Source organism: Planococcus citri, chromosome 2 (assembly GCF_950023065.1).
Source record: "Planococcus citri chromosome 2, ihPlaCitr1.1, whole genome shotgun sequence".
Classification (NCBI taxonomy): domain Eukaryota; kingdom Metazoa; phylum Arthropoda; class Insecta; order Hemiptera; family Pseudococcidae; genus Planococcus; species Planococcus citri.
This window is the reverse complement of record NC_088678.1, coordinates 17,613,127-17,627,878: the sequence shown is the minus strand read 5'-3', so window position 1 is coordinate 17,627,878 and position 14,752 is coordinate 17,613,127. Positions and strand designations below refer to the sequence as shown.

General features: G+C 34.5%; 1 protein-coding gene across 1 annotated transcript in view; it reads left to right on the top strand.

The window, feature by feature from the left end:
• Positions 1 to 14,260, top strand: part of Ptr (Patched-related) — a 42,794-nt gene extending 28,534 nt beyond the window's left edge. Inside the window, exons 2-10 of the mRNA XM_065348801.1 lie at positions 2,869 to 3,354; positions 3,432 to 3,831; positions 3,960 to 4,303; positions 4,396 to 4,596; positions 7,191 to 7,322; positions 11,410 to 11,723; positions 11,814 to 12,032; positions 12,164 to 12,373; positions 12,500 to 14,260. Of these exons, the coding sequence (XP_065204873.1) occupies positions 3,078 to 3,354; positions 3,432 to 3,831; positions 3,960 to 4,303; positions 4,396 to 4,596; positions 7,191 to 7,322; positions 11,410 to 11,723; positions 11,814 to 12,032; positions 12,164 to 12,373; positions 12,500 to 13,438 (3,036 nt within the window). The 5' untranslated portion in view covers positions 2,869 to 3,077 and the 3' untranslated portion in view covers positions 13,439 to 14,260. The remainder of the gene's footprint in view (positions 1 to 2,868; positions 3,355 to 3,431; positions 3,832 to 3,959; positions 4,304 to 4,395; positions 4,597 to 7,190; positions 7,323 to 11,409; positions 11,724 to 11,813; positions 12,033 to 12,163; positions 12,374 to 12,499) is intronic.
• Positions 14,261 to 14,752: the final 492 nt, after the last annotated feature.

The window sequence follows — 14,752 nt, the reverse complement described above, 5'->3', positions numbered from 1 at the left end:
AAATTTTTAGTTAAGTACATAAAAAGACGTAAATAACAATGTTTTTTGTCATTTATAGCAAACTAGCCAGAGGGAAGCGAGGGTAAAAGCTTGTGAAAATTCATGTCCAGGTAAGGTAAAAATATCTTAACTTTTTGGTTGAAACATGGCCCCTGGACCGAGGGCCCTTGGTGTCTCGATCATCAAGTAACATCATAGGCTGGTTCACCACCAGTGTTGCCGTTTTCGATTGGTGAAATTATTCGAACAGGGATTCGAAAATTTTGAAAAAGATTCGATATTTTGTTTTTTTAAAGCTGTTTTATACGAATAATGAAAATGAGCGACATTTACAAGAATTTTATTTTTCTAAAAACCCTTTGTAAATTTGTAATACATGATCATTTAATGGAGAGGAAGATGAAATAACAAAAAAAAAATTGAAAAAATTAGCTCTAAAGAACGAAAAAATGTCCCAATTTTTACATGTTTTGCAAGGGAATTGAAAAAAAAATGTCTTCTTATGCATCATACTGAATGATATCAAAACAGACGACTTGGACTACTGCATTTTTGAGTGGTGGGGGGAGGGCGACTTGCCCCGCTCCCCCATAGCGACGTCAGCGCAATTATAATGATTGAGTCGTGATCTAAGAAGAACATGCTGGATTTATATTTTTCAAGGCCTCTAGAGGCTCTTTGAAAATCCACCCTTTTCCAAAAAAGGCTGTCATCTCTTTGTACTTTTGCATGTGACTGACCTGTATTGAACATTTTCTCATACAAAAATTATGGATTGAAAACATTCGAACATTTTTTCAGTTATTAGAAAAATTTGAATCAGTCTCTCCCTTCGGCCCCAGTTTTTAAAATTAGGTACGAAAACCTCCTAAAATTCTTTCTTAGGCAACTTCAAAATTAAAAATTGATAAGGGAATGTTTACCACTCGAGTACCCCGATTGGGTTAAAATTTAGCTCACTGAAAGAGCGTATCATGGAATCATCCAGACTTTAAAATGAAACTCTTGAGCCTATTGATCGGCAGATATACTTAGTCAGATATCAATTTGAAAAAACACGTCCGCTCGCGTATACTGTCAGAAGCAATTTTATGATTGATTATTGTTCAATCTTAGAGCGACTCTTACTCCAATGATTCGCATTTTTATTTTTATTTACCTTAGTAGTCAATTTCATGGTAAAATGATTCCTTATTTTCTGATTTTCCTTCAAGTCGAAAAAAAATTGTGCCAGAAGCTCCCTCCCCTGTTATTTGAAAACATCAAAAATCCAAGTGATCCAAAAATTTGCCATCTCTGCAGTGTTAGAATTTTTCCGAATAATCCTTTTTTCTAAATAGAAACATCCCTCGGTCTCCTAAGCTATTTCGACCCATTTCCAAGTTGAAAAAATTGTTTAAAAATGGAAGAAATCAAGGTCGAAGAAAATTTCTCATTTCTGGTCAAAATTCTTCCAAGTAATATGTATGACTTTTTCAAGAAAAAATCTCCCTCCCCGCTCAAAAAAATATAATTTCACTAGTATGAAGCTCTTCAGAGCTGAAAAAAAAAATTGATGTTCTATACAGATGTTTTGAAAAGTTTTTATCGAAGGGGAAGATTGTTTTTATGATTCTGAGTATGTATTTTGTAAACACTTTTTGTCATGATATGTACTTTTCAATGTAGGCTATCTCTGTAAATTTTGGTAGAAAATCAAAAAAACAAATTTTTATGATTTTGAGAACGCTTTTTTGAGCTTTTGAGCTCAATGGTAACTCCAAATGAAAATTAAAAGAGGGAGGGGAAAATGGGCTCTCGACTAAATTTCTTTATGTTGACGTGTGGAACAATAATCAATCATAAAATTGCTTTCCACCAAATCCGCGATCAGGTCACCTATTGAGACCTGACTAATAAAGTACAATAATCTTTTACAAAAATAGTAAAAATTCAGATAAAAATCTTAAACTCGGTTTAGGTACTCAAATGGACCCCTCAAATCAATTGCCGCCATTTTCGGGCCCATTTGGAGCCTCCAGCAAAAACTGACTTTTTCTATCAATTTCAAATTGTTCCAAAAGTTGTTTGTTTATCACTTTCTACGGGTATTTTGAACATTTTTATCCCACTACGGATGTTTTAAATGCTTTGGATGCAACAAGTGAGAGTGTTGAGCACAAAATTACACCGTTTCAGCTTTAAAACGACCCAAATCATCAAAATAATGCCATAATTGAATTCATCGGACCAAAAAACATAGAATTTGATATATCACACGACATTTTATCATCAAGTTGAAGAAGACCCCCTACAGCCCCAATTTGAGGACCCACAAGGGGCCATTTCTCGAAAAATGATAAAAAAGCATCATGCATATCGATTTCATGGTTTTCGACGGTGGTGATTACGAATTCGAGGTTATTTTTCAAGTTTCTGGAAGCTATAACAGGTGACGCAAATATTTCGCTTTTATATAGATTTCCAAGCGGTATATTTTTTCAATATCTTGAACTATTTTCAAACCACTTGGATTTATGCCATTTTTTCAATTCCTCGAATTCATTAGGTACTACATATAGGTTAATCCTCTTGAAAATTACCTTTGTAAAACTCGTTGTTGTCGTTGTCGACGTGACAAGCTAAAATGTTCATCTCTTGTGGATTCCTTTTTCAGTCGTTTGCCCCGAATTCTCATTTCTCTGAATAAAAATTCAGCTAGGTACTTTACCAAGTTTTTTTTCTCGAGAAAATTGTTACAAAATAGAATATTGAAGCCAAGACACTTTCCACCCTATTAGCCAAATATTCCCCCAATTTGTGAAAGACTCGTCTATCTAATATTTCATCTACTTAATAAAACCCTCATTTTTCTGTTTCTTTTTACAGCTTTTGTAGGTCATGAAACGCAGTATAACATTACCGATGGTTGAATACACAAAGTTGGAAACTTTGATCAAAAATTTACCGCACAAAGCGATACTTAAAAACATAAAAGAAATACTATCGTTGAAAAAGTATCGAAAAAAATCCTCAGCAGACTCTCCAAGTACTCCTACCCATAATTTATCGCAAACAACAGCACTCAACGCCCATCTATGATGATCAAATCCAACTGCGTGGACATCCTGTTGAAAAAATTATTCTACAACTTGGGTTTGATCGTAGCCAAGAATCCTGGATATTTTATAATCGTGCCGGTATTTTTGACCCTTATCTGTATCACTGGATTTCAAAAACTTCACTATGAAATGGATTCCGAGTATTTGTTCAGTCCGGATGACGGACCAGGCAAGGCGGAAAGAGCAATCGTCGAGAAATATTTCAAAACTAATTATTCCCATAGATTTAATCCATCCAGGATAACCAGACAAGGTGAGTAAACAAACAGACCAATAGACTCTTAATCAAATTTTTACATCCAGCATTTTAATATTAATTTTCAATTTCAGGAAGATACTCAAAAATAATCGTGATTCCTAAAATAGGAGATAACATGCTGAACAGTGCAATCTGGAGGGAGCTACGACTACTGGACGATGCTATCAAAAATATTGCAATAGCTTATGGAGAACCTGAAGAAATATTCACCTATCGTGAAATATGTGCGAGATGGATGGACGAATGTTTCGAAAACGATATTATTAATTTGGATCAAATAATGGATCAAATCGAAAAGAAACAACTCAATTTGACATTCCCTGTGATGCTGAATCCGGTCACATGGGATGCCCACGCGTTTCCAGCTTTTTTTGGCAAATCAGTCGTAAATCAAGATGATATTATCGAGAGTGTACCGAGCGTTCAGTTGATGTATTTTATAACAGCTGATACAAAATCACAAGATGAAAGGTTTGTTGATCATATTCAAATAAATTATAGATACTCGATCATACTCAATACCTATGACGCCAACGTAAATTCTAAGCTGTCAATAATTATGTAGGTAAGTCTATTATTTTGCTTATTTCGATTTTCAGAGGAGCACTTTGGGAAGACGCGTTTTTAACCACAGTGGAAAATTTAGAAAAAAACAACACCTTTCAACTAATCTCAACAGCTCGTTTCGCGTCTCGCACTCTAGATATAGAATTGGAGGTCAATACGAAATCTGTAATTCCATATTTTACTATAACCTTCATAACGATGGTGATATTTTCCATTTTCACATGCATGATGACTGACTGGGTGAGGTCTAAACCTATGTTGGGTCTCTTAGGAAATATCTCCGCAGCTATGGGAACCTTAGCAGCTTTTGGATTAGCTTGTTACATGGGTTACGACTTCATAGGTATCATTTTGGCTGCTCCTTTTTTAACTTGTAGTAAGTATTGTGATTTTATGAAATGAAAAACGTTCCATGAAACGGTATACGAGTAACATTGATAACTAATGCTGTATTATTTTTTGATTTAGGTATAGGAATTGACGATACTTTTGTGATGCTAGCTGCATGGAGAAGAACTCCTGTTACCATGAATGTACCTGAAAGAGTTGCTAATATGCTGTCTGAAGCAGCAGTATCCGTCACCATTACGTCTTTAACGGATATCGTTAGTTTATATATTGGGAAAACTAGCCCTTTTCCAGCCATTCAACTTTTTTGTATTTATACAGGTAAACTATTATTTGAGCTGTAGATATTTTATGATAAAATAGGTACATATTTTGTTAGCGTTGTTCATATTTTCAAACTCGAATCGTTCAGGGTTGGGAGGGATTGAAAATTCAAACCCCCCCTTTGCACATCAAGGTCACCTCCGGAAATGGATCGCGAAAAAATTCAAGTTGCCTGATTTTGAACAACTTCAGCAGACCGACCTTTATTCTGAGTCGAAAGTTAACGAGAAAAAATTTTAGAGGAACATTTTCGAAAAAAATCAACGTTTTTTCGCTCCTTTTACTAGCCAACCTGTTTAGGGAAAAATGACCCAGTCTCAAATGAAAATATTTGAAATTTTACGTCGATCAATGCTCTGGAGTCAAGATTCAAGACCACTCTTGAGATTCAACTGAGCGGTTAAAAAACTGCTAAACACTCAATTTTCTGGATATAAATTTAGTGTTTTCAAAATTTTTTGCTCGCAAATATTTCGCATTAGTTCGGTCAAAATATTGAAAATATATCAATCTTGAAATTTGGGGAATATTTTTGAACGCAGCAATGCTAATTTCTTGACCATTACATATTACCAATTTCATTTAGCACCCGCTGGAGCGGCTCTGTAGGCTGTTTCATAGCAGTCCTACAATACGCAACTCTTCTTTACAAACAACTGGATATAACAGCTCAAGTTCCATGAAATAATATTGGCTATTTTTCTGGAATTCTTTGAAATTAGCACCACTGCCTTCCAAAATGTAGCCGTTTTGCACAGTATTGTACAAACAACTGGATATAGCAGCTCAAGTAAATTATTATTGGTTATTTTCCTGGTTTGTTTTGAAATTGGCACCACTGCCTTCCAAAGTATAGCAGTCTTATATAATGCGCAGCTCTGCTGTATGAACGACTGAAAAAGTCGATATAGCAGCTCAAGTTCCATAAATTATTGGCTATTTTTATGGATTTTCTTGAAATTGACACCACTGCTTTCCAAAATATTTCCCCAGTTTCAAAAATGATTATCTTTGAATATTTTGGCCTAATTAATGCGAAACATTTTCACTAAAAGTGGTCTTGGATTCTAATTGCAATGGCCTAGGTCGACGCAGAACCTCAAATACTTTTATATGGCACTGGGCAATCTTACCCAAAACAGACTGGATACAAACTAGATCGAAAAAACACGATTTTTTTATAGAAAATTTCTTCTTTTCGAGGACCTGTGTTCTTCCTCCAAGAACACCTTGCAAGTTGAAATTTTCTGTGAGGAACTTTCAACTCAAAATCCAGGTCTCTGCTGAATCGGGTCAAAATCCATCGACCTTTTTTTAAGGTGAGGGGGAGAGGGAAGATCCATTCTAATGAACAATTGTACCTACTTACAAAATTCCATCCTCCTTGGTCAATTTGGGAAAGCTTCAGCGATGACACAAAAAAAATCGAAACTTTTTTTGTAAAAAAATGAAAATACATTTTTTGCAGCTGTGTGGGGAGAGGGGGAGTAGGAAGAAGAGGAGGAGGAGATTGAACAGTTGAAATGCTCGAAAGGCACATCTGGGTCATTCCTCGGACGTACACGACAAATTTCAGCCTCCTTTCACAATTAGGTGAAATGGGGGTCGAAGGGGGGAAGGCGTGAGACAAGATTTTCGAGGTAAACAAATATGAAAAATCAAAAAACTAGTTTCTCTCCACCAGTTTGCTATGAGAGGCCGATTTTTGGACATTTCATATGTACAAATTTGGATTTCCTATCGATTGAGTCTAACTTTGACCTCATAACTTTTTACACTTCTCTTCGCCACCCCCCCCCCCCCCCTCAAAAATACTGAATTTCGCAAATTTCGAGTGAAAAAAAATGAAAATTGAAAAAAAAATCAAGATAATGTGCAAAATATCGATCGAAATAGACTCCTGAGGTCCCAAAACGGTTTTCGTGATTGATGATTGGTCCCTACTCTATCCCAGAATCATGATACGCTGTACCAAGTGTCCAAGAATAAAGGATTTTGATGTTATCCAAAAAGAGAGAAAATCTCCAGCTTGAAAATTATAAAATTGAATAATGAGAGAAAATCCCCTGCTTGAAAATTATAAAATTGAATAATGAGAGAAAATCCCCTGCTTGAAAATTATAAAATTGAATAATCATTCAAAAAATAGGCGTTTGAGTGATTTTTTCAATGAAACGCGAAAGAATCTTTCCTTTTGCATCAAAACAATAATTCAAAAGCACATTTTTCCAATTTTTATTCAATTTTTCAATTTTAACTTGTGGAAATTTACTACCCATTTTGACTTATCAGACCATATCATCAAAAGCCCTTATTTTTGGACAAACGGTATAAGCCTTATCTTTCCTTTGTTCTGAAGAAAAAATCAAGTAGGTAAATAATCAGTATACACTTATACAGGAACGGATAGACTTGACTGAGCTGAGAGTTGATAAAATTGGTGTCTTTTCATTTGAAATAGGAATTAGAATTATAGTACCTTGTATACATATAACTAATCTAGGTTAATTGCTAGTTACTGTTCCTTGGTAGATACCTAATTATTAAGTCAACATTCACGAATCAAATTTCTTTTTTTTTCTTTTTGGCAGGCTTAGCTGTGACTTTCATTTTAATTTGGCACATAACTTTTTTTACTGCATGCGTTGCAATGTATGGTTACCTTGAACAGAAAAATGCACATTGTATCACATGTGTTCCTGTATTACCTGTATCACTTGCACGTGAGTATATCCACAATGTTTATAATAATTTATTAAAAAAATTAATAACCTCGTCTGTCCAGGCTCCCTCCTCGTCCCGTAAGGTCCTAATTTTCACATCTCTAACATTTTTTTTTGCACATATTTACATATTTTTATAACCAAAAAAAAAAAAAAAAATGTTATTTTCCATTACAGTAAAATGGTGGCAAGAGAGGAGAATATTTTTTCAACTGTTTCCTCCCCTCCCCCCAATTATATCATTAATTTTAGATAATGGAACTTTATAGGTAGAATCACAATTTCGTTCTTATTCATGAAAGAGTGATTCGTTGTACTCGTCTTTGCAAACCACAAAAACCGATTACTTCAGTAGACTTTTATCTGTGATTTTTAAAAACGTGTCAAGTTTTTTTAAAATGTTCATCAATCATCATTCTGTTCTTTGAAGCTTGATGAGTAGATTTATGAGAATTGAAAGTTGAAAAATGTAGATAGATTCCTGCATTTCAAGCTCCATAGTATAAAAATGTATACTATAGGCAAAATCATGATAAAGCTTTGAAATTTGGTATGACGAACAAGGACACCAAGAAAAAAAATTTTCAAGCTTGGGAGGTCATCACCAAGTCCCATAGGAGGGGGAAGAGGTCATGGGGAGAGGGTTACCCCCTTATTTTTCAAAATAGGGCTAACAGGGCGCCACGCCATTGGTGTCAATTCCACAATGATTGAACTGCGCTGAGTTCGAAAATGCCATTACTTTTAAAATCTAAGGAAGAGGCATGCATCAAATTTGAGATTTTCTGAATGAAGTTTTCGCATTTTTCTCAAAAATACCCCAAAATTAGGTACACTGTGTACCGGAAGGTCCATTTTCCAGTTATTCGAATTAATCTCCAGATTCAGATGGAAATGAACACAGTAAACATCTAAAACGGGTAAGTATACCTGAAACGTTTCCTAAATTCATGTTTTTTTTGTGACCTATTTTCGAAAGCACATCAGCCTTTGCATTGTATTCAGAATAAGACCGTTGTTGATTACAAAATACGAAAATGCATCGCTCACCTATTCAATCATAAATTAGCCTCTCGAAATTGATCGAGTTTCTAGTGAAAAACAGACCCATTCCATCGTAAACACAATTTTTGTAAGAAAATGACGAAAAAACGCCAAATTGTAACACATTTACCAAAATTATGTACAATTCGAAGAGAGCTATTCGCTGATTGCAAGACAGTTTTTACATTTGCTTTCCCTATAGGTAGGTACTTACACTACTTACCTACCGGTTGATGGTTGCATTGGTTGCTAAGTTTTGTTTTAGATATCAACTTGAAGCTGATTTTTCATTAGAATGTTCCTAGACCTGCTACTTTTATTAGCAAATTGTACACATAACATTCAATGTCAACTATTACACTTTCTCATCAGGAGATTTAAAAAACGACGCGACGTGAGGATCAATCAAAATGTACATATGTACATAAGATAATAAACGTAGGAGTGGTGAAATTTCTAATCAGTAATCATCACGGACGCAAACAACCGCTGGTTACTTCTTCGAATTTTGGCGCCATAATATTGCTAAGCATTATAATAGATTTCTAATCTCTAATTCCTTATCTAAGCGTTGAGAGAGGTCTAAAGGGGTTAATAATTGGCTTTTTTAGAGTCATTTTTTTGCAAAAATTGTGATTTTTCAATTGTGCACCGGAAGGTCCATCTTCCAGTTATTCAAGTTCATCTGCAAATTCAGATGGAAATGAAGACACTGAACGCCCAAAATGGGTAAGCAGGTATAGGGTATCTGAAACGTTATTTAATTCATGTTTCTTTTGTGACCAACCTTCAAAATCAGGTGAAGTCTTGCATCATATTCAGAATAAGACCGTTGATTAAAAAATCCGAAAATGCATCGCTCACCTAAACGATCATAAATAAATTAGCCTCGAAATTAGTCTACTTTTTGTGAGAAATAGATCAACCTCCCCTAGACTGGAATCATAAAACATTATTGCAAATTTGGATTTGGTGGTAAAAAATGTACACTTACGTTAGTTACATTTCTAAAATTAACTTCATGAGTAAGATAAGGGTCAAATTTGACCGCCTCTCCTCGATTTTTGAAAAAGAAAATGCCGAAAAAACGTCAATTTTCAAATCCTATGTAGATACCTCTGTACTCCCAAGGTAGAGGTAGGTATGCGAAAGTATATAGGGTCGATTTGATGTGAAAAACTCATTTGGAAAATCTCAAATTTGAGGCATGTCTCTTCTTCAGATTTTTAAAGTAAAATAGTATTTTCGATCTCAGTGGGGTTCAATCATGTGAAATTGACACCAATATCGCCTCGTTAGCTCCATTTTTACAAATGGGTGGGGCCCTCCAACCTCAAAATCATCCGCTCTTCCCCTCCTATGGGACTGGGCAATTGCCTCCCAAGCTTAAACATTTTTTTTTGGTGTCCTTGTTCATCATACCAAATTTCAAAGCTTTATCATGATTTGCGGCTTATTGCCCAAAAAGTAGATACATTTTGCCACTGAATTAATACAAGTGCTGAGTTTCTACAGGGTGTCCACTCATTTCTGTAAATTATTTTCCCCGAATTCTTCAGGTTTTACAAACCAATTTCTCCAATTTTCCAGACACTTCAAAAATGAATTACACATGCGATCAGGTGGGTGGGGGGGGGGGTGTCAGATTGAACATCATGAGCACCAAATATCGTTAATAAGTCTACAGTTGTGCTCTTTTTTTCCAAGCACGACAGTGTGCTCAATAGGGTGGATCTTATTTGAACTTGTTGGTAAAAATTTTCTTTGGTTTTTCACCCCCTCTCCCTTAGTTTGGTGCAACTCCGTGAAAAAATCATACATTAAAAATTTGAGCTCAATCGATGGTATCAACATTTTCGAAAAGGGAGTGATTCTGTTTTTTAAAAAAACATATTTTATCAATATTTCGCATTTTCCTGGTTTGAGTATTATTTTTGTAATTTTTCGATTCAATTATTCTATTTTCTAAAGCTGTAAATACGCTCGGGCCAAAGCTTTTGAAAATTTACAAATTTGAAAAATAGAACGACTTCAATGTCAAGTTTTTTGAAATTCCAGAGCTTGTACTCATTTTTTTCGAAAAAAAAGTGACTTTAGTAACCTAAAAAACTCAAAAAAAGTATCCAAAAAGTAACCAAAAAAGTGACAAAACAAAGACATTTTAATGCTGAAAAAGAATCACCAAAAAAAAACCAGAACTTTTTGTTTTTAATCAAAATCTATAAAAATGAAACTCGATAGAAACATGTAATTTCAGCGAAAAGCAGGACATTTTGAAAATCACTGCTAAAACAGTATTTTTCCCAGTTTTTGCCAAAAAAGTTGAACCACAAATATTTTGAAAATTTTTGATTTTTTGGTAATTTTGGGTCAAAAATTATTGAGAACTTCTGCGATTTCTGGCAATAATTACGAGACTTTTGACAATTTCAGCTAAAATAAAACAGTTTTTTCAACACTTTCTTGTGAAAAAAAGGCACAATTATTATTGGGAAAAAAGTCAGAAAACTTCACAATTTTTAGCAATTTTCGACAAAAAAAATCTCAGGCTAAAAGCGAGACTTTTTGCTGTTTTTGACAGAAAACGAGACTTCAACAGTAATTTGAGTAAAAGGCAGGGCTTCTTAGCCATTTTTAGTAGAAAAGCAAACCATTTTAGGCAGTTTGGTAATAAAAAGCTAGATTTTTTAATGATACTCATAACTCATAAGTTGACAAAATGCAAGACTTCAACAATTTTTGCAAAAAGCAGGACTTTTGGGAATTTGGTAATTTTTGACAAAAAGGACCAGCGAAAAAATTGCATGAGCAAAGCGAAGCAGGTAAAATTTTTTATTATTAGAAATGGAAAAATCTGTTCGAAGTAACCTTTCACAAAATTCCCTGACTTTTGAGTAAAAAATGTTGGAAATTCCGAAATTTCCTGACTTTCCCAGGCTTGTGGACACCCTGTATCTAGACCTACTAATTTAGGAAATCCGCAAATTTGGTCCAACCTATCGTTTTTTACTCGTACTAATCGTTCTATAAATTTATGTTTCAGATGAAAAATCATTGTTGTATAGAATTTTTTGCACCGGTGGAATCAATCCTAAAGATCCCGATAACCCGGAAGATAATCCAGAAAATTCCATCATGGTGTGGTGTCGAGATAACCTAGGAAATGGTCTGAATAGATGGCCTGTCAAAATTTTGGTCATTTTACTATTTCTGGCCTACATGGCTGGAGCCATATACGGTCTTACCATAATACAAGAAGGATTACAACGAAGTAAATTATCCAAGCCAGATTCCTATTCGGTGGAATTTTACGAAAGAGAAGATTTTTATTTTAGAGAATACGCGTATAGAATTCAAGTAAGGTTTTTAGCGCTAAAATACACCAACAAAAAATTTAAATTAAAAAAAAAATTGGTAAGTTATTATTTTTGAAATGTTTTTGATCAGGTGGTTATCGATGGTGAGCTCGACTATGGAAACGCGAGCATAAGAAATGAAATTGAAAATTTGACGAGAACCTTCGAAAGCTCGCCTTTTATCGCTTCGTCAGCTATTTACACGGAGTCTTGGCTCAGAGCTTTTTTAAGTTACGCCGAAAGGAATGAACATTCGATGAATGTCAGTTCGGATATACCTATGAAAACCTTTATTTCAGCACTCACAGAGGTAATGTAGCTTTTTAGAACTCCCTTCCACATTTTCTCTAATTTTTTAGATAAACTTCACAAAAAATCATTCAAAATAAAAATATTATTTTTGCTACAAATATTTGAATATTAAGTGAATTATTTTTGCAGACTTGGCTGTTTCCTTCGAATCCATACTCATTGGACATCAAATTCGACACAAACCAGTCGAAAATTCTGGCCACTCGTTTCATCATTCAAACAGTCAACATAACCGATGGAAACATAGAGAAAGACATGGTCAACGATTTAAGAAGGATTGCTCAACAGAGTTCTCTCAACGTCACAGTTTACCATCCATACTTCTTATTTTTCGATCAGGTTGGTTTATTGTTACAATTCTGATTTAGTAGACAGAAACGTTTTTTTTGAATTTACAGGCAGAATTTCTCAATAGGCATAGGCAAGGTATTAATTCCATTTCTTTGTTTCTTTTTTGAACCCCAGTTCGAGCTAGTCAGACCAACCACAATCCAATCGACCATCTACGGAGGAATAATCATGATGATCATCACATTCCTCTTCATCCCAAACTTCTCCAGTTCCATCTGGGTGGCATTTTCGATCGTCTCCATCGAATTCGGTGTCATCGGATACATGGCTTTATGGAACGTGAACCTGGACTCGATCTCGATGGTGAACCTAATAATGTGCGTAGGATTCTCAGTTGACTTCACAGCCCATATTTGCTACGCATACATGTCATCCGATAAAACCAATTGCAAAGAAAGAACCAAGGAAAGCTTGTACTCGTTAGGATTACCAATAATTCAAGGAGCTATGAGCACCATACTAGGAGTAGGAGCTTTACTCTTCGTAGGCAGTTATATATTTTTAGTTTTCTTTAAAATTATATTTTTAGTAACCTTTTTCGGCGCCATGCACGGTATCTTACTCCTACCCGTACTGTTATCGCTCTTCGAAAGAAAGAAAACCACCCAAGTGGATAAAAAGTGCACTCCTACGTACTGTATTCCACATGCAACGTTACCACCTCCCCCTCCCCCTCCGCCAATGTCGCATTTACATAACCCGAAACATTTCGGAATACCACTGCATGGAATGGTGCAAGGGTCCTCGTCGATGGTATTTTACAACGTGGATAAAAAGTACTACGGACACGAGAAAGATCTGGGTCTGGGTACATCTGAAGACTCCAGTGAAACCAGTTCGACTTTCCAGTCGCAGAATAAAAAAGATAATATTCAGCAGAAATATGTGAATGGGTGGAAAAAATCCCAACCTAGTGGACGACCTTTTTCCAGACAGGATTATATCGACGAACATCACTGGAATAATATTTCGATGGAGTTTTTAAATCGAACTAAAGTTAATCATAATGGTGCTTATTTGCAGCAAAGAAATTTCCACAGGGATAAGAGCTGATGATGAGATTATCGAGATACAGGCATCAGATACCTATTTATACCCTTCTGAATTTCTTCAACTGATATTGAAATCAACCCTTGACTAATGAATTCAGAAGAAAAGTTCGAGTGTAACTTGAAATTTCTTCGGAGATGAATAAAAAGGGTCGAAAATCCATTTGCAAAGGTTTTTTGTGGAAGCACGTCGAAAAAAATATCAACTTATATCAAAAAATTGCCATAACTCCAAAAAGGAATGAAAAATTGAAAAAACCAACTTCCAAGAATTAGAATACCCCCTCCCTTCAAAAAAACCAACATTAGGTAATTAATCGTAAGATATTAATTTATATGACACGATTCGTCGACTCTAATTTTAATTTACATAGGGATTCGTAACTTCGCATCCGCGCTAGCTGAAATTACATATGGAGTAGTAAGTTGGCCTTTTGATCGTATATTTTAAGAAAAATATATTTAAGTACCAAAATCGTAAAAATTATGATAAGCTAAATACAACTTTCATTCGGGATGAAATCCCTTAATTTTTAAGTAAAGCTTATTTTTATTTTTTTAATTTATTTTATTCATGTAGGTGCTGCCCTCTTTAAATTATAGAAGTTTATTTTTATGCTTTAGTTATATTTGGATACTTTTTTTTACCTGAAAGGATATTGAATTAAGTTTGCTCAAGTCTTTATTATTTAAGAAAATGATTTGTACAAATGTGTAAATATGTATGAGAAATACAACGAATGAAAAGATTTTATATGTGATAAAATTTTTTATATTTTTCATGTTACTCTATTTTTTTTTTTATTTTTTATTTTAAAAATAAAATTATTGTAATACTTATGCGATAAATTTTTGTGTGCTTATCTACTGCTGTGTATAATAATGTGCCTATCTTTTTAAGCTATTTATTTTGTGTAAATCGAGTACCACTTGATTGTTATACTTTTTCGTTTATAAAAAAAAAAAAATAAATAAACAAATAAATAATGAATAATTGTTTTTGGAGTAAATTATGTAGTGTAACAAAATTGTTACAAAAGGGTCATTTCACCTCAACTCAACCAACGTTTTTGAGTCATGTCCTTCGATTTCGCTCAATTTTAACTACTTTATCACAATTTTTACGTACAAAAATTACACTGTAGGTACAATGGTACATCCATCCTAGTCTCTGTGCAGTTTTTTTGAAAATGTCAAAGTCGATAAGAGTAATCGCATCCCCCGCCGATCCTCCGGGACAACTTTTTTCTTGAAGAGGACATCCTAAGGAACATTTTAAAGCAAACTTGCCAAAAAGAAAAGTTGGCCTCACTTACAA